Here is a 27,859-nt window from a genome sequence, read left to right on the forward strand (position 1 = left end):
TGCAGTGGTGCAATCTTGGCTCACTGCAACCTCCGCCTCCTGGGTTCCAGCAATTCTCCTGCCTCAGCCTCCTGAGTAGCTGGGACTACAGGTGTACGCCACCACGCCCAGCTAATTTTTGTATTTTTAGTAGAGACGGGGTTTCACCATGTTGGCCAGATGGTCTCCATCTCTTGACCTTGTGATCTGCCTGCCTCGGCCTCCCAAAGTGCTGGGATTACAGGCGTGAGCCACTGTGCCCGGCCAATGTTTGTCTTTTGAAAATGATGATTACTTGCCCACTGCTGTCTTACATTGAATGATGACATCCAGATCTTTTTGGAAAACCTTTATCACAGGGGTTCCCACCCCACAGGCTGCAAATGGGTACCAGTCCGTGGCCTGTTAGGAACTGGGCCACATAGCAGGTAAGCAGCAAGCAAGTGAGCATCACCACCTGAGCTCCGCCTCCTGTCAGATCAGTGGCGGCATTAGAGTCTTAGGAGCGTGAACCCTATCGTGAAGTGCACATGTGAGGGATCTAGGTCGTGCGCTCCTGATGAGAATCTAACGCCTGATGACCTGAGGTCATCAACATTTTCACCCTGAAACCATCTGCCTTCCTCCTTGTCCATGGAGAAACTGTCTTCCATGAAAACAGTCCCTAGTGCCAAAAGGTGGGACTGCTGCTTTATCAGACTGAATTATGTGAACATTTAAATTGAAAAATCTAATGAACTTCAAAACATTTTGGATCACCTTTTAAAAATTGTTTTGGGGCCAGGCGTGGTGGCTCACGCCTGTAATCCCAGTACTTTGGGAGGCTGAGGTGGGTGGATCACGAGATCAGGAGATCGAGACCACCCTGGCTAACACAGTGAAACCCCATCTCTACTAAAAATACAAAAAAAATTAGCCAGGCGTGGTGTCGGGCGCCCATAGTCCCAGGTACTCGGGAGGCTGAGGTGGAAGAATGGCGTGAACTCGGGAGGCAGAGCTTGCAGTGAGCCGAGATCGCACCACTGCACTCCAGCCTGGGTGACACAGCGAGACTCCGTCTCAAAAAAAAAATAAAATAAAAAAATTTGTTTTGAAAATACTAAAGTTGACAAATAACTTCTGAAAAAACTAGATGATTAAGAATAGAAAGTGAGGCCGGGCCCGGTGGCTCACGCCTGTAATCCCAGCACTTTGGGAGGCCGAGGCGGGTGGATCACGAGGTCCGGAGATCGAGACCATCCTGGCTAATATGGTGAAACCCCGTCTCTACTAAAAATACAAAAAAAAAAAAAAAATTAGCCGGGCGTGGTTGTGGGCACCTGTAGTCCCAGCTACTCGGGAGGCTGAGGCAGGAGAATGGCGTGAACCCGGGAGGTGGAGCTTGCAGTGAGTCGAGATCGCGCCACTGCACTCCAGCCTGGGTGACAGAGTGAGACTCTCTCTCAAAAAAAAAGAAAAAAAGAATAGAAAGTGAAATGAATGCCCTTTTTTAAAGATACAAGCAGCCGGGCACTGTGGCTCACGCCTGTAATCCCAGCATTTTGGGAGGCCAAGGCAGCACAGCACCTGAGGTCGGGAGTTCGAGAGCAGCCTGGCCAACATGATGAAACCCCATCTCTACTAAAAATACAAAATTAGCCGGGCACGGTGGCTCATGCCTGTAGTCCTAGCTGCTCGGCAGGCTGAGGCAGAAGAATCGCTTGAACCCAGGAGGCAGAGGTTGCAGTGACCCGAGATTGCACCACTGCACTCCAGCCTGGACAACAGAATGAGACTCCGTTCAAAAAAATAAAATAAATAAAATAAAAGTGATACAAGCATTACTGGCTGCTTTTTAATATGTTTAGTCTGAATAGAATATTAGAAGTAGAATCCAGATCAGTGGATACGAAAATAAACTAATGAAAGCAAAGGGCCAAGTGCTGGTTAGGATTGTATCAGCTACATTAAATGAAGTGTTTGGCTTCAGTATTTAAATGAATAAAGCTTTAATTAATTATATTTTTCTTAATTTTGGCTTTTAGATTGAGTTATGATCTTGTTTTAGGTTTTTTATTTGTTTTTTTAAAAATAATATGCTTTTAATATAATTTGCCTTAAAGTGATGTTTTTTAAATTTGTATTTTTTCCTAGGCCCTTATGTTAGCTATGGGATATCATGAGAAGGGCAGAGCTTTCCTGAAAAGAAAAGAATATGGAATAGCCTTGCCATGTCTGTTGGACGCTGACAAATATTTCTGGTAGGCGCTTTTGTACTTGGTGAACACCAGCTTTAAGGAAGATGGCCCAGACTATACAGAATACCCTGCCATGCGCTTGAGACTGCAGACTTTCATCTACGACAGTGGTTAATGTAAAAGAGTAGTTATGGTGTAAACTGGTGAATTTCTTCTTCCCTTTGTACTTCTAATTGACCTTTCCTTCCTGTAAAGAAAAGAATTTTCAAGCAGGTAGGATATCCTCTCTTCTTCTGTACATGTGCTATATTGCTAGTTGGAACTTTCCATTATAAAGTTTCCCGTCAGCTTTTCACCTAATGGTTTTGGGGTAGTATTGACGATTATTCCTCAAATCCGTTGTTTAAGAGCTGTATAATGGTGATATTATTCCTTCTGCACTTATTATTTTTTTTTTGAGACAGAGTCTCACTCTGTCACCCAGGCTGGAGTGCAGTGGCATGATCTCAGCTCACTGCAACTTCCATCTCCTGGGCTCAAGTGATCCCCCCACCTCAGCCTCCCAAGTAGCTGGGATCACAGGTGCACATCACGATGCCCAGATAATTTTTTTGTATTTGTTGTAGAGATGAGGTTTCACTGTGTTGCCCATGCTAGTCTCAAACTCCTGGGCTCAAGTGATCCACCCACCACAGCTTCTCAAAGTGCTGGTATTACAGGTGTGAGCCGCTGTGTCGGCTTTTTTTTTTTTTTTTAATTATAGAGATGGGGTCTCCCTGTGTTGCTCAGGCTGATCTTGAACTCTTGGACTCATGTGATCCTCTCGCCTTGGCCTCCCAAAGTGCTGGGATTACAGGTGTGAGCCACCGCACCCAGCCTCCCTTCTGCATTTATTGCTGGAATTCTGAAAATTTTTTTTTTGCTCATCAGTTATTTTATATGTGGAGGTACAGTTTGTATAGGAAAGATAGAATAAAATACTTTGTTTCTTTCTCCTTATTTTCTTGTTTTCAGAATAAATGAGTTGCTTTACTATCACCCTCCAAAGGTGACCAAAGAGGTTTCTTTTTCTTTTCATTTTCTTAAGTGTCATTATTAACTCATGGATTTAAAACATTTGATGTGTTTCAAACTTCTGTGCTTAAATTGGTCATGCTGGCTGGCAGGCAGCCCATGTTTTTTTGACTTGACTCTGCTAGTCTTTGCAGTCTCTGATTTCTGGAATCCAAAGATACTCCAGGCTCATCTTGGGCATTTAGTGCCCAGACCAGGAATCAGCAATTTCCCAAGGAGTCCTGGTTCCTCTTCATGGGAAATGGTACTAAGAGACTGTGGTGCAGACATATTCAACATTTGAAAAGTAGACTTGATTTTTTGAAAATGGTCAAAAGTTAACAAATTTAGTGTTAACTTCTTTTCTGTTTTGGTGCATTCCCAAGATAATACTGTATACTCCCAGAAGATGAATGCAAATATTTATAGTTTTCCATTGGTCAGTGCCTTTGGGTTCTAAGTGAGCAAGTCCCAACTCTAACATACACAAAAAAGGGATTGGGAGGGGAGGGACTGGGCTGGGAATAGCGAGAATGAGGGCTGGTGGGTGCCTCTGGGGGGTCTCTGTCTCTGCCTCTTTCTAGATGTCAGTTTCATTCTCTTCTGCAAACAGTGTAGGGTCAACAGGCTTTAAATTAGGTCCTGAAAGTTTAGGTAAATTTTTCATTCCCTTTCATAGTTGTTTCTAATTTTTTTATTATGGAAAATTTCAAATAGACATAAAAATTAGTATAATGGGCTTCCATATACACTCATAATCGAGCTTCAGCTGTTATAAAGACATAGTTGATCTTCATATATCTGTGTGAGCCTCTCTCAATCTTTTTACCCTGGACAAATCCTTGAAATAATTTTTAGGTCTCAGGGAACCACTGAATACAAATTTGGCTACATCTTCAGTTCATGGTACATTAACATGTTCGGTAAGTAGTAGGTATCATAATGAAATAACAATTGTCAATGTCTTTCTAAGTAGAGAAAGTTATTTTTTTTCTGGGCATCTGTTTATCCTGGCCAACTTGTTAGCATATTTGTGTGTGTGTGTGATTTCTCCCTTTTCATAAAGGAAATCAGCGGTAATGTAAGCCAAATAGAATGCAGATGGAGGAAACTTCAGTTTTTCCATTTCCTTTTCCATTTGATTTTTCCCCCTAACTTCTCCAAGTAAGCTAGAAGTTCTGTCACAACTTCCTACCATATGTCTTAGAGTATGGTATGTAGTATGACCAAGAATGGTTTCTTTCCCCAAATTGTATGAAACAGTGACTTCCTGGCGGTGCAGAACGGTGACCCTGAGGTGGGGAAACGTGAGGGGAGCTCAGTGCCTAGAGAAGTTTCAGGCTACGGGGCAGGGAGGGCAAACCCAGGCAGAGCCTTTGCTCCCTGGAGTTAAGGAGCTGGAGCTGGGCGTGCAGGAGGCCAAGGAGGTGAGAGGAGCGAGCTGCCAGAGAGAGGGTGTCAGAGAGCTTCAGAGGAGCCCTTTGAGTCTTCTGCTCAGTGATGATCAGCACATGTGTGTGAGGAAACCGTCCAGGGCTGGGCAGAGTACCACATGAAAGAAGCAGGGAATAATCCTCCGAGTTCATAGAAGGCCAGGAATAGTTTATGTTCCCACCAGCCAGAGTGGAGAATTTGACAGTCACAGGGCATCAAATAGAGTCTTCAGAAGGGTGTTGCCTCAGCACTAGGGCGTAACTTGGTCCCACTTAACAAAGCTTAAAAGCTAGTCCTGAACAGTACCCTTAACTTACTGTTTTCAAATAAGTGCATCCCTAACAAAGCTCAATAATTTAGCAATTCAAAAATATCCAGCATCCACTGAAAAATTAGCAGGCATGCAAAGAAACAAGCAAATGTAACCTATAACAAGCAGAAAAATCAGTCAGTAGCAACAGATCCAGAAGTGACACAGAAGATAGAATTAGTAGACAAAGACATTAAAACAGTGACTGTAATCCATCTGCTCAAGAAGGCAGAGGAACAACTGAACATGTCAGATAAAGACATGGGAGACATTCAAAAGACCCACATTAGAATGTAAGAGATGAAAAGTACAACATCCAAGATGAAAAGTACATTAGGTGGGATGAACTGCAGAATAGACACTATAGAAGAGATTAGTAAATGTTAAGTAAGGCAATAGAAACTATCTGAGAAAACAGAGAAAAGGCTGAAAAAAAAAAAAAAAATGAACAGAGCATCTGCAAGCTGTGTAACAATTTCAGGCACCCTAAAATGCATGTAATTGGAGTCCCTGGAAAGGGGGGCATGTGGGACAGAAAAAATACTTGAAGAAAAAAATGGCCATAATTTTTCCCAGTTTGATGAAAACTATAAACCCCCAGATGCAATGACTTTAGTGAACCCCAAGTACAAGAAATATCAGAAAAAAACTACACTGTAGCACACTATAATCCAATTCCGTAAAACCAGTAATAAAATTGAAAATGACTTTTTAGCTAACCTTTCTTGAAAAAAGTTAGGCAAGTTTGGCTTATTTTTTTATTTTTTTCAGACAGAGTCTCACTCTGTCGCCCAGGCTGTAGTGCAGTGACACAGTCTTGGCTTACTGCAATCTCCACCCACTGCAACCTCTGCCTCCTGGGTTCAAGCGATTCTCCTGCCTCAGCCTCTCAAGTAGCTGGGATTACAGGTGCCCACCACCACTCCCGGCTAATTTTTGTATTTTTAGTAGAGACGGGGTTTCACTATGTTGGCCAGGCTGGTCTTGAACTCCTGATGTCAGGTGATCCGTCTGCCTCAGCCTCCCAAAGTGCTGGGATTACAGGCGTGAGCCATCGTGCCTGGCCTAAAATTTTTATGTTAAAGAAAAAAAGATATTAATTTCAAGAAAGGTAAGCCTGGCCGGGCACGGTGGCTCACGCCTGTAATCCCAGCACTTTGGGAGGCCGAGGCAGGCAGATCACGAGGTCAGGAGATCGAGACCATCCTGGCTAACACGGCGAAAACCCGTCTCTACTGAAAATACAAAAAATTAGCCAGGCGTGGTGGCGGGCGCCTGTAGTCCCAGCTACTTGAGGGGCTGAGGCAGGAGAATGGCGTGAACCCGGGAGGGGGAGCTTGCAGTGAGCCGAGATTGCGCCACTGCACTCCAGCCTGGGCAACAAAGTGAGACTCCGTCTCAAAAAAAAAAAAAAAAATTTAAACTGTAAGACAAACATAATACATTTCTGTTAAATAACCGACTTAAGCTCAAATGAGATTTAATTTTTGTTGTTGTGTTTTTGAGACGGAGTCTCGCTCTGTCGCCCATGCTGGGGTGCAAATGGCGCGATCTCGGCTCACTGCAACCTCCGCCTCCTGGGTTCAAGCAATTCTCCCGCCTCAGCCTCCCGAGTAGCTGGGATTACAGGCACCCACCATCATGCCCAGCTAATTTTTGTAGAAATGGGGTTTCACCATGTTGGCCAGGCTGGTCTTGACCTTCTGACCTCAGGTCATCTGCCCGCCTCGGCCTCCCAAAGTGCTGGGATTACAGGCGTGAGCCACTGTGCCTGGCCAGGATTTGATTTTTTAAAGCTAGGCTCAGTAGATTTTATTTAAATAAATGTTGTACGTTTATTTTAATATTGTCAGCATGAAAATGTAACAGTGTTTAATATTAATGCTACTAAAATTGTAAACCAAAGCAATGTTAATAAAAGTATACTCTAAATGAAATTTTTTATTTTTATAATTATTTATTTCTTTTTTTTAGAGACAGAGTCTCTATGTTGCTCAGGCTGGTCTCAAACTCCTGGGTTCAAGTGATTTTCCTGCCTCGCCTCCCAAAGTGCTGGGATTACAGGTGTGAGCCACCACACCCAGCCTTCTAAATGCAATTTATACCAGGCTTTAAGAAACCACTTTTCCCCAAGCAAATGATCAGGTTTAAATACAGTTTTATATATAATAATAAGTGTTGATTTCTCAAAACTAAAAGGATGACTTGTACCCCTCTAATATGAGACCTCTGCTTTGGGTTTTTTGTGTGTTTGTTCATTTTGTTGGTTTTTCTCTCTCTCTCTTTTTTTTTTTTTTGGCTGCACAAATAAATACTCGATCCTGGGTCAGACTTGAGATAAGTGCATATTGATTTTTTAACTGACATGAGGCCATTTCTGCCCACGCTCTTGATGCTTAGTAAAACATGAACAAGCCTGTTAAAGCAACATGCAGGAGATGGAGAAGTTCGGCCACATGCCCATTGCTTTCCTGTGAGTGGCAGGAGAGTCTTCTGTCACAGGAAGCAGAAAGCAGAATGTGTCTAGAGGCAGGAAATCTCACCACGACTGTGAGATCAGACCACAATCCACAAAGCGCTGCTTTTTCTCTCAAAGTCAGGTTCTCAGGCTGAGCAGTAGATTTGGAGAAAGCACCCTTCACCCAACTCCACATCTGTGTGTCTGCGTGCACACGTGTGTAAAATATGATGTATATGTTCTCAAACATTCACGGAATTAGAAATGTTGAGAGATGAAAATAAATGTAAAAATACTGCTGTGATACATTTTTCTTGCCGCACCCACAACTGGACTGTCTACACAGGCCCTCTTTAGGAGACTACTGTTTTAAAGGGTAAATGACAAAATTAAAGTCCTTTTTTTTTATTCCATATTTTGATAGGCAGGACAGGAAGCTTGAGGCCATGTGGATTTTGTAGTTTTATAGAAGAGCAGTCTTATTTTTAGTAGAACACCAATGAACACAAAGAGATAAAACCTTGTTCATATATGATGTGTGGTTCCAAATGTTCTTATTGAAGACTTGAGACCTAGATTGGCATTAGGAATTTTTAATGTAATCGTAACTTAAAATCAGTCACCTTAATGGCTGTCTTTGTCAGCACTCCTCCTGGAGCACACTGACTTCTGTTGCTGTCTTTCTTCCCTTCACTGCCCCTGGGTTCAGCCTGCTGCCACGGATATAGAGTCGCATTTTGCCTGCACACAGGCCCTCAGAAATCAGCTGGGCCGTTACAGCCTGGCGCTTTCTGGATTGTTTTTCCCCCAGCTTGAATGTGATTGAACATGAATGCCTTGTCAGAGCCTTAATCAGCTGAGGCATTCATAGTATGTAGGGATTTTTTTGGTGTCTTTAAAGAAGTGGTGTTCAGCCCTGGCTGTACATTAGAATCAGTTGGGGAGACTCTGGCAGTATAACCACCAGGCCCAGCCCCCAGAGATTTCTGTTATGTTTGGTCTAGGTGGGATCAATGATTCTTAAAGAAAGAAAGAAAGAACGTTGCTCTGGCCCAGGTGATGCTGATTTGCAGTCAGGACTGGAAGTCACAGCTTTAAAGCATGGTCTTCCCTGTATTTGCTGAGGGCCTCTCAAACATTGGCCCTGGGTTCTGCTTCCTATCCAGGGGCTGCATGTGTGTCCTGGGGCAAGTGGTGGTAAGCTTTGATTCCTAAGCCCTGATTTCTGATTTCTCTTTCTTTCCCCCATTAGAAGGATGAGATTATAAATACAGCTCCCTTCCTAAACATTAGGATCTCTCTTTTAGAGCAGTCAGCCTTTGAATATATACCAAGAACTGGGAAAGAAGTCCAGTAATTCACAAAAAGGTTTCAAATGCTAAAAATATTTCAAATGCTGCTTGGCAGTGATGTCATTGTCTTTCTCTTTCCAGTGAGTGTTGCAGAGAGCTGCTGGACACAGTGGATAACTACGCCGTCCTCCAGCTGGATATAGTGTGGTGTTACTTCCGCCTAGAACAACTGGAATGCCTCGATGATGCAGAAAAAAAATTAAACTTGGCCCAGAAATGCTTTAAAAATTGTTATGGAGAAAATCATCAGAGACTGGTCCACATAAAAGTACGTTCCTGGAATTCATTTTATGTCTCGTTGAGTCCATTTCTAGCATTTGTGTTTATTCCTGTTAAAGTATTTGAACTACTGCCAGAAGGTGATTTCATTTTGATAGTAGTATGCAGTATACTCTTTTTAAGCTATATATTCATAAAGTGTTCAATGTTTTACAAATCTGGCTGTCTCTCTTACTTAGCGTGTGAGCATTTAGCCCAAAGGAACACGGTTTGCTAGTCATAGAACCCCGCCAGTGATCACCCTGACCAGGAGAGAGCTGCTGACTTCTTTATATTGGTAGGGTCTAATTTGCAAGATGTAAATGCAGAAAACAGACATTTCAGCAGTAACAGTTTGCGTGAATGAGTCACAGCTCAAGAGCTGTGGCTCGAGTAAGGATTTTTCTGATTTCCCCAAGTCATCAAAATCCTGCTGATGCAGACTCTCTTATACCTAGTTTGGATTTCTGCATACTTCTCTGCTGACCAGAAGGGCCACTGTGCTGCATGTCTGGAGGCTGGTGCCCTGACACTGACTGTCCTGTGTGGCATGAGGAATGTCGTCATACCACAGGGGATGGGGAAGAGGGGGCTGCACTTTTGCCATCAGTCATAGTGAAGCCATGGACATTTTAATGCTACCATGTTGCCCCTCTGGAGGCCAAGGGAATTACAGATATGAGTATTATAGACCTGTAATTAGAAATAAGGCAATTTTATCCTTTTTTTCTTCAATAATTTTAGGGAAATTGTGGGAAAGAGAAGGTACTGTTTCTAAGACTCTACTTACTTCAAGGTATCCGAAACTATCACAGTGGAAATGATGTAGAGGCTTGTGAGTATCTTAACAAGGTAAGAAAAGTAAAGTTGTAACCAATTTTCACCTCCTTTTAAAAAACATTCCTGGAAGTTAAGGATTTTAACTTAGTAGTTTGTGACTTGTGAGAAACATGCCTGTGCTTTCTCCGTGCACAGGAGACAGATGTTGAACCAGAAACATATTTGTATGTGTTAGAGTACAGCCAGATGCTGTAATGAGACTTCAAAAAGACAGTGACTTTAATTGGATAGAAGTTTATGGCTCACTCATCTTGAGCCGGGCCAGAGCAGTGAGCAGCCCGCCAGCCTCAGTGAGGCGTCCTAGGTTGCTCCTGTCAGTGCCTCTTCCAGCCAGCAGAGGGGGCAAGAGAGAGTCCAGAGCAGGCCACTTGAGAGATGAACCCGCAGCTGCACCCAGCGCTGTGGCTGCACGCCATTGACCTCGACTTCACTACCTGGCTACACCCAGCTGCACGGGAGGGTGAGAAATGCCACGTGCACAGCTCAAATTCGAGGGCTTTTGTTGCAAAAACAAAGTGGTTACCAGTCACTTCTGCAACACCCATCCTCTTACCTCGTGTTGTGCTATGGCTAAGTTATGTGAGTAGAGATAGTGTTGGTCTGTTTCCATTTGTACTTGTTAATAACAGGCCTGGTTTAGAGATTTTATCCAAAATCTGATGCCCTTTAACTCACATTGGGTACAATCTTAATTTCTTTTAGGCTTTCACTTTGATATTAAGCTTTAAGTATTGCCGTGGTTACATGATTCTTACATTTCCCTGTCTCTAGGCACGTCAGCTCTTTAAAGAGCTATATATTGATCCGTCAAAAGTGGACAATTTGTTGCAGTTGGGGTTTACTGCCCAGGAAGCCCGGCTTGGCCTGAGGGCATGTGATGGGAACGTGGATCATGCGGCCACTCATATTACCAACCGCAGAGAGGTACCCACTTTCACATGCCCTAGCTCTCTTGGGTATGAAAGAACAAAAAAAGATAATCCCACAGGAGTGTTAATAAGCAGGAACTCTTTATTACTCCAGATTGGGAAGGAAGGAGAAACTTGTCTTTTTTTTTTTTTTTTTTTTTTTTTGTCGTCCAGGCTGGAGTGCAGTGGCGCGATCTTGGCTCACTGCAAGCTCTGCCTCCCGGGTTCAAGCAATTCTCGTGCCTCAGCCTCCTGAGTAGCTGGGATTACAGGTGTGTGCCACCACACCTGGCTAATTTTTGTATTTTTAGTAGAGATGGGGTTTCACCATGTTGGCCAGGCTGGTCTCAAAACTCCTGACCTCAAGTGATGCACCCACCTCAGTTTCCCAAAGTCCTGGGATTACAGGCGTGAGCCACCGCGCCTGGCTGAAACTTGTCTTTTTCAATTGGATCGTTTTTCACATACTGCAGTCTCCTTAGTTTTGTTTCCTGCTGTGGTGGCAAACAGTCCCCTCTCTCTCTTTCTTTAACACCATAGTGTATTTCTAGAAGTCATTTTAAAAACAAAATTGTTTTTTCATGAGGTCATTATTAAAGTTGGGGATTGCATCCTTGCCTAGAAACATAAGTCAAATCATAGAAACAAGTTGTATTATATTATGAAAGCACAGGTTAAAAAACTATAATCATTTGAAACAATTAAGTACATTAAAGAAAACCTTAGAATTTTGGAGTTGGAAGGATCCTTATTCTATCCAATATGTTCTGCAGTAAAAGAACTGAGGTCTAGAGGGCGATAATGGTGGAATATTAGCAGGAGAGCCATTTTTCTTCTTGCCAAAACAAGAAGTTGGTACTAGATTATCTCACAGGTCCTTTCTAGCTGTAAACTCCAGCCATAGAAGTCTCTAGCATCTTCACATGTATGTTACCTTGTTTCCCTTTTTGCTAAACACTAGGATAATCCTGAAGGAAAAAAGCAGCCTAAGGGGTATTTGGATGGGAGCAGGAAAGCCCCGTGGTTGTTTGCCTACCTGATGCCAGAGAGGGAGTGGATTCATGGGTTCATTCCGTGGTGAGCAGTCACAGGGTTTCTCCTTTTACAACACCAGCTGTGGTTGTTACCTTTCTCTCTTGCCTAGTCCAATCGTGGTCCTTTGGGTCTTGCTATAGAAGTCAATGAGTAGGTAAAGGCAGAGACTTTGAAAAGATGAGTTCTTTTTTTTTTTTTTTTTTTTCCCAGACAGAGTCTCACTCTCACCCAGGCTGGAGTGCAGTGGCGTGATCACTGCAACCTCCGCCTCCCAGGTTCAAGTGATTCTTCTGCCTTAGCCTCCTAAGTAGCTGGAACTACAGGTGCCCACCACCACGCCCAGCTTTACTTTTTGTATTTTTAGTAGAGATGGGGTTTCACCAATTTGGCCAGGCTGGTCTCGAACTCCTGACCTCAAGTGATCCGCCCGCCTTTGCCTCCCAAAGTGCTGGGATCACAGGTGTGAGCCACTGCGACCGGCTGAAAAGTTGAGTTCTGTGTGTTTGAGTTTTACATGGTCTAATTCAGTACTAACAGAAAAACGAACATTGCTGATACTGATTTGTTGCTTTACTATTACTCCACTACCAGTAAGATTTTATTAGCATTTGGAAAGCTAGTGTTTTAAAATGAGATCATTTGGAAGACAGTTCTCATCACTGTATAAGACTATAGTTCATAAAACATTGTCACACTGATGTCATTCACTTCTGCCTGTGACCACCCAAGAGGCCACAGGACAGATACTTTTCATCTTACACATGGGAAGAACTGTAGCTCAGAGGTGGTCTTTTAAAGTATAGTGGAGTCATATCACTTGTACATTTCTGAAGTTAAAAGCCCTTGGAGAAAATGCAAATAAAAAAACAGTGTATATAGTACAGTTGATCCTTCTCCCTCTTCCACCCAATGGATGTTGTTAGTTACGATGCTTTTGGCTGAAAGCAACAACAACAAAAAAAACAAAATCACCTAAACATAAAAACAAGGGATGTGGTAGGATTTATTGGCCTGTTTACTTGTAAAAAGTCCAGAAGTAGGATAGGTCTCAGGGTTAGGTGATTCATTCAGTGGGCTTACTGATGTCATGGAGGACCTGAGGTCTGTCTCTCTACCCCCACCCCCCACCCCATGTCATCAGTGTCATCCAATCACACCAAGGGCCATAATCTCTGTCTCAGAATCCTCAGGGAAAATCCTGAGCTTCTTGTGATTGGGCAGCCTTGAACCTGTCACTGAGGCTGGAGGAACGCCAAGACTGATTGGCTCAGGCCTGTGGCAAGAGATAGAGAGTTGCCACCTTAGCCCATTCAGGGGCCACCTGGGGAGCTGGAGCAGCCTCCCACACCTCAGGGAGGGGCAGAATGGTGCTGGAAGGACAAAAACAATGTCCCACAGAAAGTGAGCTCCTATCGGAGCTTTAGATGAGCAAGAGAAATCTGCTGCCCTCAGAGTTCCAACGTTCTAGGTATGAGCATCTGACTGAACTAAATGTGAAACAATTCTTTCATGTTTTTGTTTGAGACAGAGCCTTGCTCTCCTGTCCAGGCTGGAGTGCAGTGGCGTGATTATGGCTCACTGCAGCCTTGATCTCCTAGGCTCCAATGATCCTCCTGCCAAGAGCTCTTAGCTGATTTTTTTTATATTTTTTTGTAGAAATGGGGTCTCACCATGTTGCCCAGGCCAGTCTCAAAACTCCTGGGTTCAAGCAGTCCTCCCACCTTGGCCTCCCAAGGTGCTGGGATTACAGGTGTGAGCCACTGCACCCAGCCTTTAATACATAATTATTAAAAGCTTATATTTTTTGTGCAATATGGCCCGGAGTACAGACCAGTTTCTCATCTGGCAAAAAGCAACAGCTGTAGAAACGGAGCTCACAGGCCATGCTTAAGTATGGCCAGGCCGTGAGAGGCAGCCTTCCTAAGAGGTCGTCCCAGCTTGTTGTGACCATACAACGCCTCTCTCTTGAGATCTGATTCTACTCAACTGTAGCCACTTCAGTGCAGTACTCACTGTCATTGATTTGATCTACTTTATCTTTCTAACTCATCTTAGTATAAAGAGAAATTTCAGAAAATAATGTTCTCACATGTGTTTACATCATTAAAAGGAAACAGACTAAGACATTTGTAATGAAAGGAAGTATTCTTCGAAGCTCCCAGTTGGTGTGAGGTCTGTGTTAGGTAATGCCCAGGTCTGCTGGCTGGCAGCGTCCTTCTCTGTGCTTGGATGTTAGGTGCGCTTCTTAGCCTTTTGGAATATAAATGGAAGAAACTGTATTGAAAGCAGAGGATGGGGCCAGTAAAGGCATTTTACGTGGAGTATGTGTAAATAAAAGTGCAAATGTGAATGGTATGAAAGACTCCTGCTGGCGTGTGTGGTTGGGGTGGTGTGGCAGGATGAGGTCAGTTTCGAAGCATTGTTGGGGCCAGGGAGTGGGGGCCCTGAGTAGCAGAATAAGGAGCTGGTGCCTCAGTGTGGGGAAGTGGTCAGGAGCTGCTACGGGCTTTCAGGTAGGTGACTGGAATGACGGAGCCTACTGCGCTGTGCAGCGGGGCTGGAGCTGGGGGAGACTGGCCACTGAGAGGTAGAGCATGTAACGGGGGCATGAGACAGGCCTGGTGCAGCTGAAGCGGAAGCAAAGGGAGCTGGCGCTGTGGGCACTCCAGGGGCACACCGGGAGGTTCTCCTGTGATAGAGACAGGCCATGAGTCTACAGATGTCTTCATCCCTGGAGATGTTTCCAGCAGCCACTCTGTTCTGCCTGCTCCTACTGTGGGGCCTGTGGAGTCTGGTTCCGCGATGATGATGCTTTTGTTTTCCTAAGAGATGAGGCCGCTTTCCTGCTGTGGGGAAAATGCAGGGAGGCGCCTGTTGCCTGGGCTGGGCAGGAGGCAGGATCAGGTCTCTGGAAGGAAAGAGTCTGTTTTCTCCCCCGTCCTCGCTGCTGCTGATGGTGGGGCTGGTCTCCCTGGGAGAATGTAGCAGTCACTTAACTTTGTTGAAAGCTTTCTGTCTCCTCGTTGGGAAAATAATGAGGTTGGATTAAATTCCTGGTTTTCAAACTTGCTTTGTTGTTGTTGTTTTTAAGCAGTAAAATCCCCTTTTTAAATGACATTTTTATGGGCATACTAGTTTACAAAATAAATTGGGAACTCTCCTGATTGGCCCTGGGTGGGAGAGGTGAAGAGACTAGAACCCTCTGCAGCCGTCTTGTGCTCCTGCAGCAATAGCAGGCAACTCTGAGAAACAGGGTTGAGAACCAAGAGGTTAGATGACCTTTGTCTCCTGGGCATTCTGTGGGTTCTGAATGGAATGACAGGCCTCAGAAGGCCCTGGAGTCCTTGCTTCCCAAGCTGTGGGGGGCGTGTCATCAGCCTTGGCATTGCCCAGGAGCCCCCTGATTCCACATCACATTTTGAGTCCCTGGGCGATTCATCGAAGGCTGGAAGGCCTTCCCACCGCGTGCAGGAAGCTCTTCTACCCGGTTCCTAGAAGAGAATCCATGCACCTCACACCTGCCACCTCTACAGTGGGAGTGCCGGGTTGGCGAGCAGCCCGTCCTGATGCCGGATGGCGGATGGCGGGGCTGGTGAGGCACCTCCTTCCTGCCCCACGGGCATCTCACTTCCACTGCCTGCCCTCAGAAGCAGCATTTCCACCACCTCTCTGCCTCTGTGGCACCTCTGCCATTTGGCTGGGTGAGGAGAGGTAGAAAGAGGTCCCCCTGTGCTTTGCTTTGGTTTTTTGGCTTTGCCTGGAAATGCGGAGAATCCTGCAGAGCACAGACTGAGAGGCTGTGAAATCTCAGTCCCTAACTTGGGATGGGACTTTGCTGTTTTCCTAAAGGAACTGGCCCAAATAAGGAAGGAGGAAAAAGAGAAGAAAAGACGCCGCCTCGAGAACATCAGGTGTCTGAAAGGGATGGGCTACTCCACGCACGCGGCCCAGCAGGCGCTCCACGCAGCCAGCGGGAACTTGGATGAGGCCCTGAAGGTAGCAGCTCCCTCGGGGCCTCTGGCCTTGTCCCTGAGCAGTGGGTCCTGCCCAGAGCTCCCTCCATGGCTCTCCAGCATCCTCCCGGGCTCACTCCTATGGGCTGCCCCGTCATCCGGATCTGAAGGGCAGGTTTCTCCTGGGCTCCAGCCCAGACAAGCCCAGACAGAGGCCACGTGAGGCCCCATGAGGCCCCATGCTCAGTGCCTGGCCCAGGCCTGGCTCCAAAACATGGTGCCTGTCCACACCAGCAGAGTCCACAGGCCAGGACTTTGTGTAGGGTTTCTGTGTGCAGCAGATAGTGTAAACAGGCAGTTTCCACAGCAGAAAAAAGAGAATGGTAATTCAACTTGTAGTATAATTGTTTGGCATTAAAATTTTAAATGTAAGTATCTAGTTTTATTTATTTAGTCCATAGTACATGTTGGCAAAGGGGGAGCTTTTCAAAGAACCCCTCAGAAGTGACAGCAGGTTGGGATCCAGACAGCAGTGACTTTACCTGGGCCACTTCCTTCCCTGTGTTGGAGAAGCATATGGAATCCTCAGTAGGGCAGGTGCTGTGCTGTGTCTCAGCAGCTTGGCATGGAACCACCCTCTGCCCTCTCGGCCCCGTAGGTCAGTGAGAGACAAACTCAGAGCATACGTGGTGGGGGGTCCCCAGGGGTGCACGGGGGGCAGGGAGCTGGCTGTGTGGAGGCAGCAGTCCAGCCAGATGCTGGGGCAGCACGGCGGGCAGGAGGCGGAGTGGTAGGAGCTGGCTTAGGTTGTGCACGTGCTGGAGGCGGGGCTGGGGGGACAGAGATGGGGCTGGAGGGGGTGGGGGCAGGGCAGGTGTCCTCGTTTGCCCTGCTGAGGCGGGTGTGGGTGCAGCAGGCACGGGGAGTCCACCCTGCCTCTCTGCCTCTTATCCCTGCCCTGTTCCCCGAAAGGCTCCACAAGTCAGTACTTTTGTTACTATGTACATGTATATTTAACATATACGTTAAATTTTTATTTGAATATCTAGTTTGATTTTTTTTGTGTTGGAGAAATATTAAGAGGTGGGAAATTCTGAATATCCGAAGGGACTGATGGGTCTCAAAATAGATGTGAATTATACGAGTGGCACAAAAATACTTCCAGTCAACATGGAAGTATTGAGTGTTGGAAAGGAAAAGTCTCCACAGGGTCTTTTAAGGTTAAATATTGTGTGATGAAGAAATCAAGGGTCAAAATAACCCTACTACCTGCCTGACATTTTAAGTCTAGAGGGCATGACGCTTTCAAAGATCAATCAGTCAGCCCTGAGCTGCTTAAGAGACCTTTCTGTCTGTAGCTCTGACAAAACCTGTTTTCTTGGATGCTGCTTCCACCCGCTCTCCATCCCTTCCTGCTCTATCAGAAGAGATCTTATCCCTGACTAGTCTTGCTCCTCTTTCAAACCCCAGCTGTCCTGGTCTCTGGCTGGAAGCCTTCTGTGAACACCAGCCTGGGTGGGAGCCCCTTTCTCTGCCTCATAGCAGCGGAGGACGGCGGGGTCTGCCTAGCACATGGCAGGGTGCAGTGCCTGTCTGAATGTGTGAAGAGTTCTTAGTGATGGGTAAAGGGCGTTCCTGTGTGTTTTAGATTCTGCTCAGCAATCCTCAGATGTGGTGGTTAAATGATTCCAATCCTGAAACCAACAACCGTCAAGAAAGTCCTTCCCAGGAAAACATTGACCGAGTGAGTGACAGGCCTTTGTGCCCTCGGCTTGGACAGCCTCGGGTGGGGTTGCTTGGGGTAACCCGGGTGAATCAGGCAGCAGGACTGGGGGAGTCCGTGCTGAAACCTTGGCTCCCAGGCTCCAGGTGTAACCTGTCCACCTCACAGGCCACCCACGCAGTAACAGAGGGCAGGGGAGGCCTCCTTGGAAAGCAGGAAAACTGGGGAAGTGTCAGGAAGTTCTATTTAGGTTTGCCACCTTTGTCTATGCACCACTGTTTACATCAGCCCCATTTCTCTGCCTGTGACCTAAAAGGATGTCACTGTGACCTGTGAAACCCATCCAGCTTTGTGTCCCAAGTGACGGCTCTGTCCACATTTGTCCCCCGACACACGTTAGCATGCCTGTATGCTGTGGCGACTGACCTCGCGGTGCTCGTGGTGAGGCTGGCGTGGCGCCTTGCTCTCAGCCCGAGGTCATTGCCTGTCCTGAGATGGCTGCTCACTGACGCACCCGACTCGAGTCTTCCAAGCCCCCTCCCAGGTTGCTCCAGGCTCACATTGCACAGAAGCATGACTTGTGCACAAAGGGCCATGGTGCGCATGCCGGGAGCTCTTAAACATGAGAGTCGGCTGTCCGCCTGTGTGGGTGACGGGGGTGGCAGAAGAGGAGCCAGGGGCCGATGCTGTGACCCCTGGCTCTCCCCTAGTTGGTGTACATGGGTTTTGATGCACTTGTGGCCGAAGCTGCGCTGAGAGTGTTCAGAGGCAACGTCCAGCTGGCCGCCCAGACCCTTGCTCACAACGGAGGAAGCCTGCCTCCCGAGCTGCCGCTGTCGCCAGAAGACTCTTTGTCCCCACCAGGCACGTCCCCTTCCGACTCTGCAGGTAGGTCTGAGGTCTCTGAGGTCTGCGTTGAGAGCAAAGTGTCTTCAGAAGCCAACAGATGGGGCTGGTGCCCTAGGCCACGGCAGACGTGGAGACTGAGGGGGTGTCCCCTGACGTCACTGGGCCGGCCACCTGGACAGTGTGGCCAGCAAGAGGCACAGTCTGAGGTTGACTGTGGTCGTGCAGCGTCCCCAGGACAATCCTCACGTAATTCACTTACTCCTGCGCTATTTTATTGTAGGAACCTCTAGTGCCTCAACAGACGAAGACATGGAGACAGAGGCCGTCAATGAGATACTGGAAGACATTCCAGAGCATGAGGAAGACTATCTTGACTCAACTCTGGAAGACGAAGAAATTATTATTGCAGAGTACCTATCCTATGTAGAAAATAGGAAGTCAGCAACAAAGAAAAACTAAATAATGAACAGAAGTAGCGCTAATTTTCTGCTTATAAATGCTATCATTATGAAAAGGCTAATGCAGCTCTTTCTGTTCGTACTTTTTATCTGAATTGCAAGTCCTCTTTGGGTGTAGGAGGGGGTGGGCAGGGGACAAGTCCAGGAGGGGTCCCAGGGCCTTCATGCGTGGTCTCGGGAAAGAAACTTCCTCTGGCCTGGCGCAGGCCGTTCCATCTGCCTCCCAGGTCTGCGTCCCTAACCCCTTCCCAGCTTGGTGTTTTACCCCGAAACGGGAAGGAACAGGGGTCCTGCAGAACAGGGGTCCTGGGGAAGGTGTCCAGGGCAGGTCCTGGGAAGGGCGTCCTGACCACTTCCTCTCCAGCTGTGGCTCCATCTGCCCGGCTTGCCTGCCTCCTGCACCCACTGCCCATGACCTTCCTGCTTCCCACGCTGCCATCTCTGCCAGGGTGCCCCATGGGTTCCTGTGCCACCCTTTCCCCGCCCCTCAAATCCTTTAAGTCTTCCTTCCAAGTGCTGTGGGGCATAACGATGAGGCGCTGGCCTTGGGGGCCACACCAGGTCGCAGCAAATGCCTTCAGCCTGGGACGCCAGTGTTTTATGCTCTTAGTTCAGTAAAATATGCCCCTGAAATTCAAGATTGAGTGTCAGGCTTTATATATATTCAGCATTCCTCATTACAGAAATCTTTTATTGAATGGCAAAGGTTTAAATGCTAACCAAAGCAATTTATTTTTAATTAATATTTTTAGACTCTGTGCTGTCATACGGAACTCACTGCTAAGAGACCTATCAGAGATTTAGATATATTTTCTCCAGGTTTTTTGTGGGGTTTTGTTGTTGTTGTTGTTGTTGTTCTATCCATGTGACAGAGGCTCTTTCTAAAAGTATGTAGTTGGCTGTGTGTCGGCTCCAGCAGTAACCGTCCTCACTGCGCCATGCACTCCTCTGTAGATGTGCGCCCAGTGGGAGTTCCTTCCAGCCCCAGGACCGCAGCAGCAGCCAGGTGCCGAATGGATTGAGTGCCAGGTGCATCCAAGACTTTTCCTCCCTTCCAGAAGGCACTGACTGAAGACAGGATAGATCATGTGGAGCCGGCTGAAATGCTCCAACTTTTTCATAAAGTGTGGGTGGTCCAGTTTGGACTGATGGGAATCTTCTTGTCATTCTTTTTAAATGGATGATACTGATGGAAATAAAAGGTGGGAAATATATTCAAAAATTGTCACCCTAATTTTGCAGTAATTTACTCAGCCTCCCCAGCTGTAGATGTTGAAAGTGTCTGGGTGACTAGCTCTTCATTTTGATTGCAGGATGTCTGTTTCCACTGAGTTTTGTGAGGAGATGGAAGGATGATCTCAGACGCAGCAGAGGGCATCTGCTATGAAAGATGCTGCATGCCAAGCAGGGCTGGGGTGGATCCTGGGCAGGGGACTGAAATGCACCTGTCACGGTTTGCCTCAGAAGTGCCTGGTGAGCTGAGGTGACGCGGAGTCTCAGCCTCATTTGATACAATGCCACACTTGGATTTGGGGCCTGAATTGAAGCTTTTGGCTAACAAGTCGCTGTCCTGAGCTTGGTTCAGGCGTGTCTTCTAGCTTCTCAGCTGTTTTTAGCCATCATAGAAGCAATGCCACACCAGCTGGCCCCAAAACTCTTCCGTGTCTTGTGGAGAGAGCCACAGAGGAAGCTGACTGTGGGGGCAGTTCTGGGCATGTGCTATGTCCAGGATGGGCTGCCCTCCAGGCATGGAGACTTGGGCTGGGCCTGCTTCACCGGACAGGCGGTGGAGGAGGGGGCAGGACGGTGCTGAGGCTGGAGAAGGAGAGGCCGTTGCAGAGGAGGGGGCCTGGGAGGGTTCTCCTTGGGGAGTCAGAGGAAAAAGAACATTCCAGATGTGGGACAAACGAGAATAGTATTTGGGGCAGGACAGTCTAAGTGTGACATGTTCATGGGCTGCCAGAAGGTGTGGGTTGTGGGGAGAGAAGAATGGGGGTGGATGGTATGATTGCTGGTCACAGCGGGGAGGCTGGATGCCATTAGAGGAGCAGGAGTGGGCGTGTGGCAGGCAGATGAGGGCAGCCCATGCCAGCACAATGGTGTGCACAACTGGTCAGGTGTCTTTGATGCTGATCACTGCCTTACCCTGTCCCTGTGTTCCTGCCCATATGTCCTATGGGTAGCTCCTGTCCTTTCTTCCTTAGCCAACTCAATCAATTTATCAAAAGCAGACACCTCGTTTCTTTGTTCATAGCAAGGCGACAGTGGTGTGGCTGGAAGGGAACCAGGCCTGGGTTCAGGGGATCAGACTCCCACTCACCATGTCTCGCGGGCTCTCAGAAACCAGAGAGAGAATGGACATCTGGCCATCTTTATGTCCTCAACATCTCGCAAAGCTCTCTGTGCGATGGAAATAGAAATTACCCCAATGTGTGTTGCTATAAAAATGCAGAGTGCAGTGCCCGTGTTTTGGGTCCGTGCCCCACTGAGTTTCTCTGGATGGCTTGATGCGTGTTCCATTCTCTGCTGTGGTTGGATAAGGTGGGGACCGGAGCTGACATGTCAGTGAGGGGCTGCTCAGGCCAGAGCGCAGCATCACCAAGCAGCAGCGTCTTCGGCAGGCAGGAGTCAGTGTGAACGTCTGCGCAGGCTCAGGGCCGGCCGGCAGCACTGCCCGCAGGCAGCACTCCAGGCAGTTCTCTGGCCTGCGCCACCGGAACCGTCCCTTCAGCACGATGGAAAGCTCCTCTCTGGTAGGTGCGCCCCTTGCGGCAGCCACAGGCCCCAATGGCTCCGGGACGCAGCAACAGCTGGCCACCCCACAGGTCTGTGTGTGCTTAAGAAGTCTCACCCAGAGAACAGTGGGTGGTGCTGTTTCTGTGGGTTCTCCTGCACCGATCTGCTTGCCTCCCAACAGGCCCATTTTCCTGGGGTGGGGGTCGGGGGCGCTTCGGTTCCCAGGGCTTGGAGGTTTGGCCTAGAGGAGTTACAGCGCCTGCGTCCTTTCCTTCCTACTGCCCACAGTGCAATCCCTACCTGTTCATCCGGGCCCGAGGGTGGACCCGCCCATCACCTAGCAGGTGAGCCCTGGCGGCACCGGCCCTCTCTGATGAAGTGTCTTCTGCATTAAGACTATGAAGCGCATGCTGCTCTACCTGAAGGGGCTGCTCCACTTGAAGGGGCTGCTCCTGCAGCAGATGCTTCTCTCTGCAGCGAGATGATGAGCTCTCCACGGCAGACACTGTCACCTGCAGCTTCTCTCCTGGCACCCCGCTCAGGTGCTGTGAGGGGTGCTGAGGGGTCTCCTGCAGGGCCTCTTGGCAGACTGCGCCCCACTGGCCCTTTGAGCCCCTGGGCACAGGGCTCCCCTTGGGTGCTTGGTGGCTCTGGCGTGTGTGTTGTGCCTCCCAGCACCAGGCACTGCCCTGGCTCCTGTGCACGAGCCCGGGGGTGGGGCTGCTGCCCGCCCCCACCCCTCCTTCCACTCTAGGCCCTGAACGGACTTCTAGATTCATGCCAGAAAATGACGGGAGCTCCCAAGCAGGGTCCCCGCTGTCACCTGCACAGGCTAAAGAGCTCCTCCCTTGCTCCCTGGCCTCTTCCACATCCACTCCCTGCACTAGTGACACTGGCGGCAGCCCCGCATTTCACCCACAAGTCACCCCCAAGGCCGCCCAGGCCGGTTGTGAGAGACAGAGGGCAGGAGGCCCACCGCCCTGGGTTCCTGGAATCCCAAGCTCCAAAAAGAAGCTGAGACTCAGTTTGCAAAACAAAAAGAGGACACAGGAGCACTTTTAACTTTCAGGCTGTGTATTTCAGTTCCCCCCAAGGCCCTCGAGACGCACGATTTGCCAAAATAACCAGGTTCAGTGGCTTCTGTAAAAAGTCACTTCCTCTCAGCAGGAAAGGCCCAGTTTCGTGGGGCTGGGAGAGCTGGGGCAGTCCGCCTGCAGCCCCTGAGGTGGGAGGGTCCCCGGGACTAGGCCTTTCGCCAGGTCAGGGATGGGGAGGGAGGACAGGAGCCACCCTAAAAGGGAAAAGGGAGCGGTCCCCAGGACGAGCACTCCCGCTCCCAGCGCCTCCTGGCCACCAAAGAAAAACCAGACGCCTGCGCCGGGCTCTCCTCCCGCCCGGGCTTCCTCGCTCCTCCCCGGCCATCGGGCGCCACCACCGCGGGTAGCAGGGCGGGGCGCTCTGGGAGCCGCTGGGCGTCTGGGCTGGTGTCTGCAGGGGCCCCGCGGGATCAGGCCGGCTGCAGGGGCGCGGCGGCGCAGCCCACTTTGTTGCTGAAGAGGCGCGAGAGGCTGCGCGTGGGCGGAGGGGGCCGCGGGGCACCTCGGAGCCCGCGCACGTCCCAGAGGCGCAAGGCGCCGTCGTGCGAGGCGGTGTAGAGCACCTGGCCGTGCACCTGCGGGCGCAGGGGCGGGCGTCACCGGCGAGGCGGTAGGCTGTGGGGGGACGCGGCTGCCAGCGTGGATGGATCGGGGCGGGGCACCTTTCCCTCCCACGAGCGGCGGCCCCAAGAAGGGCAGAGGGACCTACCTGGATGCAGTTGATGATGAATGTGTGGCCCCGGAACACCCTCCGCAGCTCTCCAGACTGCGCGTCGAAGGCCCGGGCGCAAGCGTCGCCGCTGCCCGTGAACACTGCGGACACACAGCGCGCGCTGGGCCTCCCTCCTTCCCTCCCTCCCTGCCCGGCCCCCCGCAGGCAGGGATGGGGCGGCGAGAGCGTGACCTGGGGCGTCTCCGAGACTCCGCCCCACGGGGGTATCCTGAGGCTCATATGGGAAGTGGACAGCACCCCTCCAGAGAAACAGGGGTCCCCGCGGTTATTCTGCTCCGCCCTGCAGATGCCTGCGCGCCAGCTGGCCCTGCCCCTGCCCCTGCTGAACACCGCCCGGGCCCAGTCCCCACTCCGCGGTTTGGTGAAGTTGGTTTCCGTGCCTGGTTTGGAGGCCCCTGCCTGGGGATAATCGTCAGGTCCTCGAGTCGCGTCCCCCCCACCTTCCCCTGCGTAGGCAGCCTTATTCTCCCGTCCTCATTAATGGATCGGCACTCAAATCAAAGCCCAGCCCTCTGGGGTCCATGATCACGCACTCCCGGGACCCCTAGCGGGGGCGAGCCTCCGACCTCAGTCTGTCTCCTCCCCCAGGGGGCTGCCTCTCCCTGGGGTTTTTCCTAAGAATTTAGTCCAATCGTTTTCCAACTGCAACCCGCTTCCCTCACTGGGAGGTCTCAGCCACAGATCGTGGGGCCGCATCCCAGAATCTGATTTAGCAGGCGGGGCCTGAGAATCTGCATTTCTAACCAGTTTTAAGTGACGCTGCTGCTAGTCAGGAGCCCACACTGAGGATGTGGACTAGAAGAACTCACTTGGCCTAGGCTGGGCTCTCTGAAGCCGACCCTGATGCTAGGACTTGATGCAGACAGTTCACCTGGCAGGCGTCCCAGGAAACGCTCACAGGGAAATGGGAGGTGGAAAGGGAGGGAGGAAGTCCTGGGGGGTCTGTCAATGAGCAGGTAACTACGGTGGGCAGCTATGGCGCAAGCCTGCCGGGGACCTTGGGGAAAAGGGGTAGGACCACCTGGGGTAAGAGTGCTGGGCTACCTATCTATCTGAGGGTGCTCTGTGGGTACTTGTTCCCCAGGCTTTTTTTTCTTTTTCTTTTTGAGACAGGGAGACAGGGTCTCACTCTGTTGCCCAGGCTGGAGTGTAGTGGTACCATCATAGCTCACTGTTAACCTTGAACTCCTGGGCTCAAACGATCTTCCCGCTTCAGCCTCCTGAGCAGCTGGGACCACAAGCATGCACCACTACTCCCAGCTAATTTAAAAAAAACTGAGGGGCGCTGGGCGCAGTGGCTCACACCTGTAATCTCAGCACTTTGGGAAGCTGAAGCTGGCAGAGCAGATCATGAAATCAGGGGTTTGAGACCAGCCTGGCCAACATGGTGAAACCCTATCTCTACTAAAAATACAAAAATTAGCCGAGTGTGGTGGCACACACCTGTAGTCCCAGCTACTCAGGAGGCCAAGGCAGGAGAATCGCTTGAATCTGGGAAGTGGAGCTTGCAGTGAGCCTAGACTGCGCCATTGTACTCCAGCCTGGGCCACAGAGCAAGACTCTGTCTCAAAAAAAAAAAAAAAAAAAAAAGTTTGTAGAGACAGGGTCTTGCTCTGTTGCTCAGGCTGGTCTTGAACTACTGAGCTCAAGAGATCCTCCCGCTTTGGCTTCCCAAAGCTGGGATTACAGGCATGAGCCACGGTGCCCAGCCTATTCCAGCCTTTTTGTTAAAACTACAGAGTAAATGGTCCCAGAGGGGAAGTTTCATTTCTGGGTCTCTTTTCAGCCCCTTTCTGCCTTCCCCCCACAAACTCAGACAAATGGACATGGCCTGGAAAACCCAGTGTGGCTGCTGAGCTCCCCGTGGGTGGGAAGAGGATCAAAAACAAAGTCTGATCATCCCATAGCCTTGATGGCCAAGACCAAGAACCAAGCTGAGCAACAGTGGGCTGCAGGCTTCGCTTTCCCTGCGGGCTCCATGCCCCGGCTGCATGGGGAGGTGTTCTAGGCAGCCGCCGGCCAGAGCCTTTGAGAGTAGAACCTTCCTCGTGTTCAGAGGACCCAGACTTGGGAACAGAGCCATAACCACACTTCCAGGCCTGGACACAGGAACAAACGAAAAATAATTTTTCCGTGTCAGACACCTGAATCCTGAGGGCATGTCAGGATCTATTTTCAGATATCTACATTCTATCTTCATCCAACATCTTTGCTGTGAGGTCAACTTGAATATTCCACTGTGACTCTTCTCTCACCCCGTCTCCTCCCTCCCAGAGGCAGAGCCAAACGGCCTGGGTGTGTGACAATTTGAGACCTGCAGCACAGACAGCTCGTTGCCTGCCCAACAAGCCATTCTGCCCTTCTTTCTTTCCAAAATAACCCTGATTCCATCTGGGCAGTAAATTCCTCAGATAAGAGACTTTATGATTCACTATCTCTTGCAGACAGAATGGCCACAGAGACGTATGTAGAAGCCCTTGGATGAAGCTTCCAGAAAAGAGATTAAAGGACCAACTCAGCTAGAAGACGCGTCCTTTCGCCCTTCATCCTCTCTCTCTGCCTGCCTAAAATATGACACGACGGCTGGCACTGTAGCAGCTATCTTGAATCATGAGGCTTCTTTAAAGATAGAAGGTCTGTGCTAAGGATGACGAAGAAGAGTGACAGAAGAAAGCTGTGTGCCTGATGACTTTGTGGAGCCACCCATTCCAGCCGAGACCACCAGCCTCTGAAATTCTTCTACCTGAGAGAAAATAAACCACCACCTCATTGGAACCACAGCTACCTGGATTTTCTCTTCTCTGCAGACAAATTCTAAGGCCAAGTGAGGCCAAAGCCATGCGGCCCTCAAAGCTGGCAGGATTAAGGGGCAGTCACTGTCTCACTTGGAGAATTAGGATGCACCCTTTGGGACATGCTTTTGACCCTAGACCCTCCCAGCAGTCCAGTCTCCCAGGCTGTCCTGGAGAAAGGTTGGGAGGAGCCACCAAACCCTTATTTGGACCTTCTTTGCAAAACAGCTGGAAGCACGGGTGCGTGGAGAAGGAACGAGCACTGCCATTGGACGCTGATGACTGGCAGCCAAGGCTCAATGAGGGAAAATCCCGTAGGAAGTAAAGAAGCAGAGAGGAGAAGCCAAGCTGGGGTGGCGCAGGTCGTGCCGGGCCAAGTCACTTACAGGTGCCCGCGTGGTACTTGAGGGCGCTCACGTTGCGTCTGTGGGCCGTGAACGTGCGCACACACTCCCCTGTGTCTGCCAGCCAGCACTTGACGGTCCTGTCCGCGCTGCCAGAGTACACGAGTCGGTTCACCAGCTGCGAGGAGGAGCAGGGAAGGTCGGCAGCTGGGGCAGCTCTGAAGCCCCCCAGACCTCTCCCTCTATAAGGGGGGAAGGGGCATGTGCAGGTCTCAGTGGTGAAACCATGGGTGAGCCTCGAATGGCCCCGCCACCGGCCCCACCAGACTGCCCGCTTCAGCACCCAAAAGCAGGCGGCTTCTCCTGCCCCATGGGGCAGCCAGTGCTCTGACAGGGCTGGCCGCCCAGCCCCACACTGCCCTGGGCCAGTCCCTGGCTCTCTGCCCCTCAGCTGCTTCCCCTGAGGATTAGGATGTGGACAGCCCCTTCCTCGAGGGTGTGTGTGGGGTACAGGCACTTAACTGCTCACTCCTGCTGGCTGTGGAGAGGGCTTCCAGACAAGGGCTTTCACATGGGGCTTTTGCTTCAGACAGGACAGAGAAAGCCCTGAGCGAGGGTGTGAGGCAGACTTCGGCCAAGACTGGAGCTGACAGCCGGGGGCTGTCACAGGGTCACTGCTCCCCCTGCTCATGGGGCTCACAGCGAGAAGAGGGCCCGGGAGACAGGCTCGCCCAGCCGTCTGATGCTGCTGTCTCGCAGGAGGCATGGAAAGGGCCCAGGAGACAAGGGAAGAGGCCTTCGCCAAGATGGACGGGAGTAGCAGCCCCAGGGAAGTGCAGAGACTATTAAAATAATTCTATAAATTCCCCTAGACTAAACACCACCTGGCCAAGAGCATTCCCAGCCAGCACCTCTGGTCAGCAGAGTCACGGACGAGAAGGCAAGGGCGGGCAGGCGGGCTCCACAGCTGCAGTGACCTGGCGCGATGGCACAGGAGACAGGCGCAGGCTTCATGCCCCAGAGAGGCCTCCTGCCGCTACTGCTGGGGCCCAGGAACCAGGAGTCAGAAGCGGGTCAGGCACACAGGGCATTTGTCTTGTGGTCGGCAGGCAGTGGGCCCACCGGCAGGCAGGCAGTCCACGCTGGCCACTGGCATCCCGAACACGTCCCTCCTAACCGTCCCCTCACGACCACGCTCTGGGCCACTTTCCACTGCCAGTTCCCCATATTATCTCCCTGTTCAAATCCCAGAGGACAGGGCTTCCACGACCCGGGCCACAGCCCAGGTCAAAGGAGTTAACTGGCCTTGGGCCAATCACTGTGGCCAGAGAGGGCAGTGGAACCACGAGGAGCACAACGTGGCCTCCGGG

At 49.8% G+C, this 27,859-nt stretch overlaps 2 protein-coding genes across 14 annotated transcripts in view; one reads left to right on the top strand and one right to left on the bottom strand.

Moving 5' to 3' along the window:
* NUB1 (negative regulator of ubiquitin like proteins 1) overlaps positions 1 to 20,009 on the top strand; it is a 36,307-nt gene extending 16,298 nt beyond the window's left edge. For 2 of the 5 annotated variants that reach the window (XM_054494107.2, XM_054494108.2), the window contains exons 8-15: positions 2,113 to 2,219; positions 8,845 to 9,031; positions 9,766 to 9,873; positions 10,633 to 10,785; positions 15,654 to 15,800; positions 17,406 to 17,501; positions 18,191 to 18,368; positions 18,610 to 20,009. In XM_054494107.2, the coding sequence (XP_054350082.1) occupies positions 2,113 to 2,219; positions 8,845 to 9,031; positions 9,766 to 9,873; positions 10,633 to 10,785; positions 15,654 to 15,800; positions 17,406 to 17,501; positions 18,191 to 18,368; positions 18,610 to 18,788 (1,155 nt within the window). In that variant the 3' untranslated portion in view covers positions 18,789 to 20,009. The remainder of the gene's footprint in view (positions 1 to 2,112; positions 2,220 to 8,844; positions 9,032 to 9,765; positions 9,874 to 10,632; positions 10,786 to 15,653; positions 15,801 to 17,405; positions 17,502 to 18,190; positions 18,369 to 18,609) is intronic. The other 3 variants (XM_054494109.2, XM_063667990.1, XM_063667991.1) reach the window with 3 other exon arrangements.
* A 2,567-nt stretch (positions 20,010 to 22,576) lies between these two features.
* Positions 22,577 to 27,859, bottom strand: part of WDR86 (WD repeat domain 86) — a 29,922-nt gene continuing 24,639 nt past the window's right edge. For 2 of the 9 annotated variants that reach the window (XM_054494117.2, XM_054494113.2), the window contains exons 4-6: positions 26,532 to 26,667; positions 23,330 to 23,433; positions 22,577 to 23,195 (exon numbers count right to left, since the gene is read on the bottom strand). In XM_054494117.2, coding sequence (XP_054350092.1) covers positions 23,031 to 23,195; positions 23,330 to 23,433; positions 26,532 to 26,667 — 405 coding nt within the window. In that variant the 3' untranslated portion in view covers positions 22,577 to 23,030. Of the gene's footprint in view, positions 26,097 to 26,531; positions 26,732 to 27,859 lie in introns of all 9 variants that reach the window. The other 7 variants (XM_054494114.2, XM_054494110.2, XM_054494111.2 and 4 more) reach the window with 6 other exon arrangements.

This window comes from Pongo pygmaeus, chromosome 6 (assembly GCF_028885625.2).
Source record: "Pongo pygmaeus isolate AG05252 chromosome 6, NHGRI_mPonPyg2-v2.0_pri, whole genome shotgun sequence".
Lineage (NCBI taxonomy): Eukaryota > Metazoa > Chordata > Mammalia > Primates > Hominidae > Pongo > Pongo pygmaeus.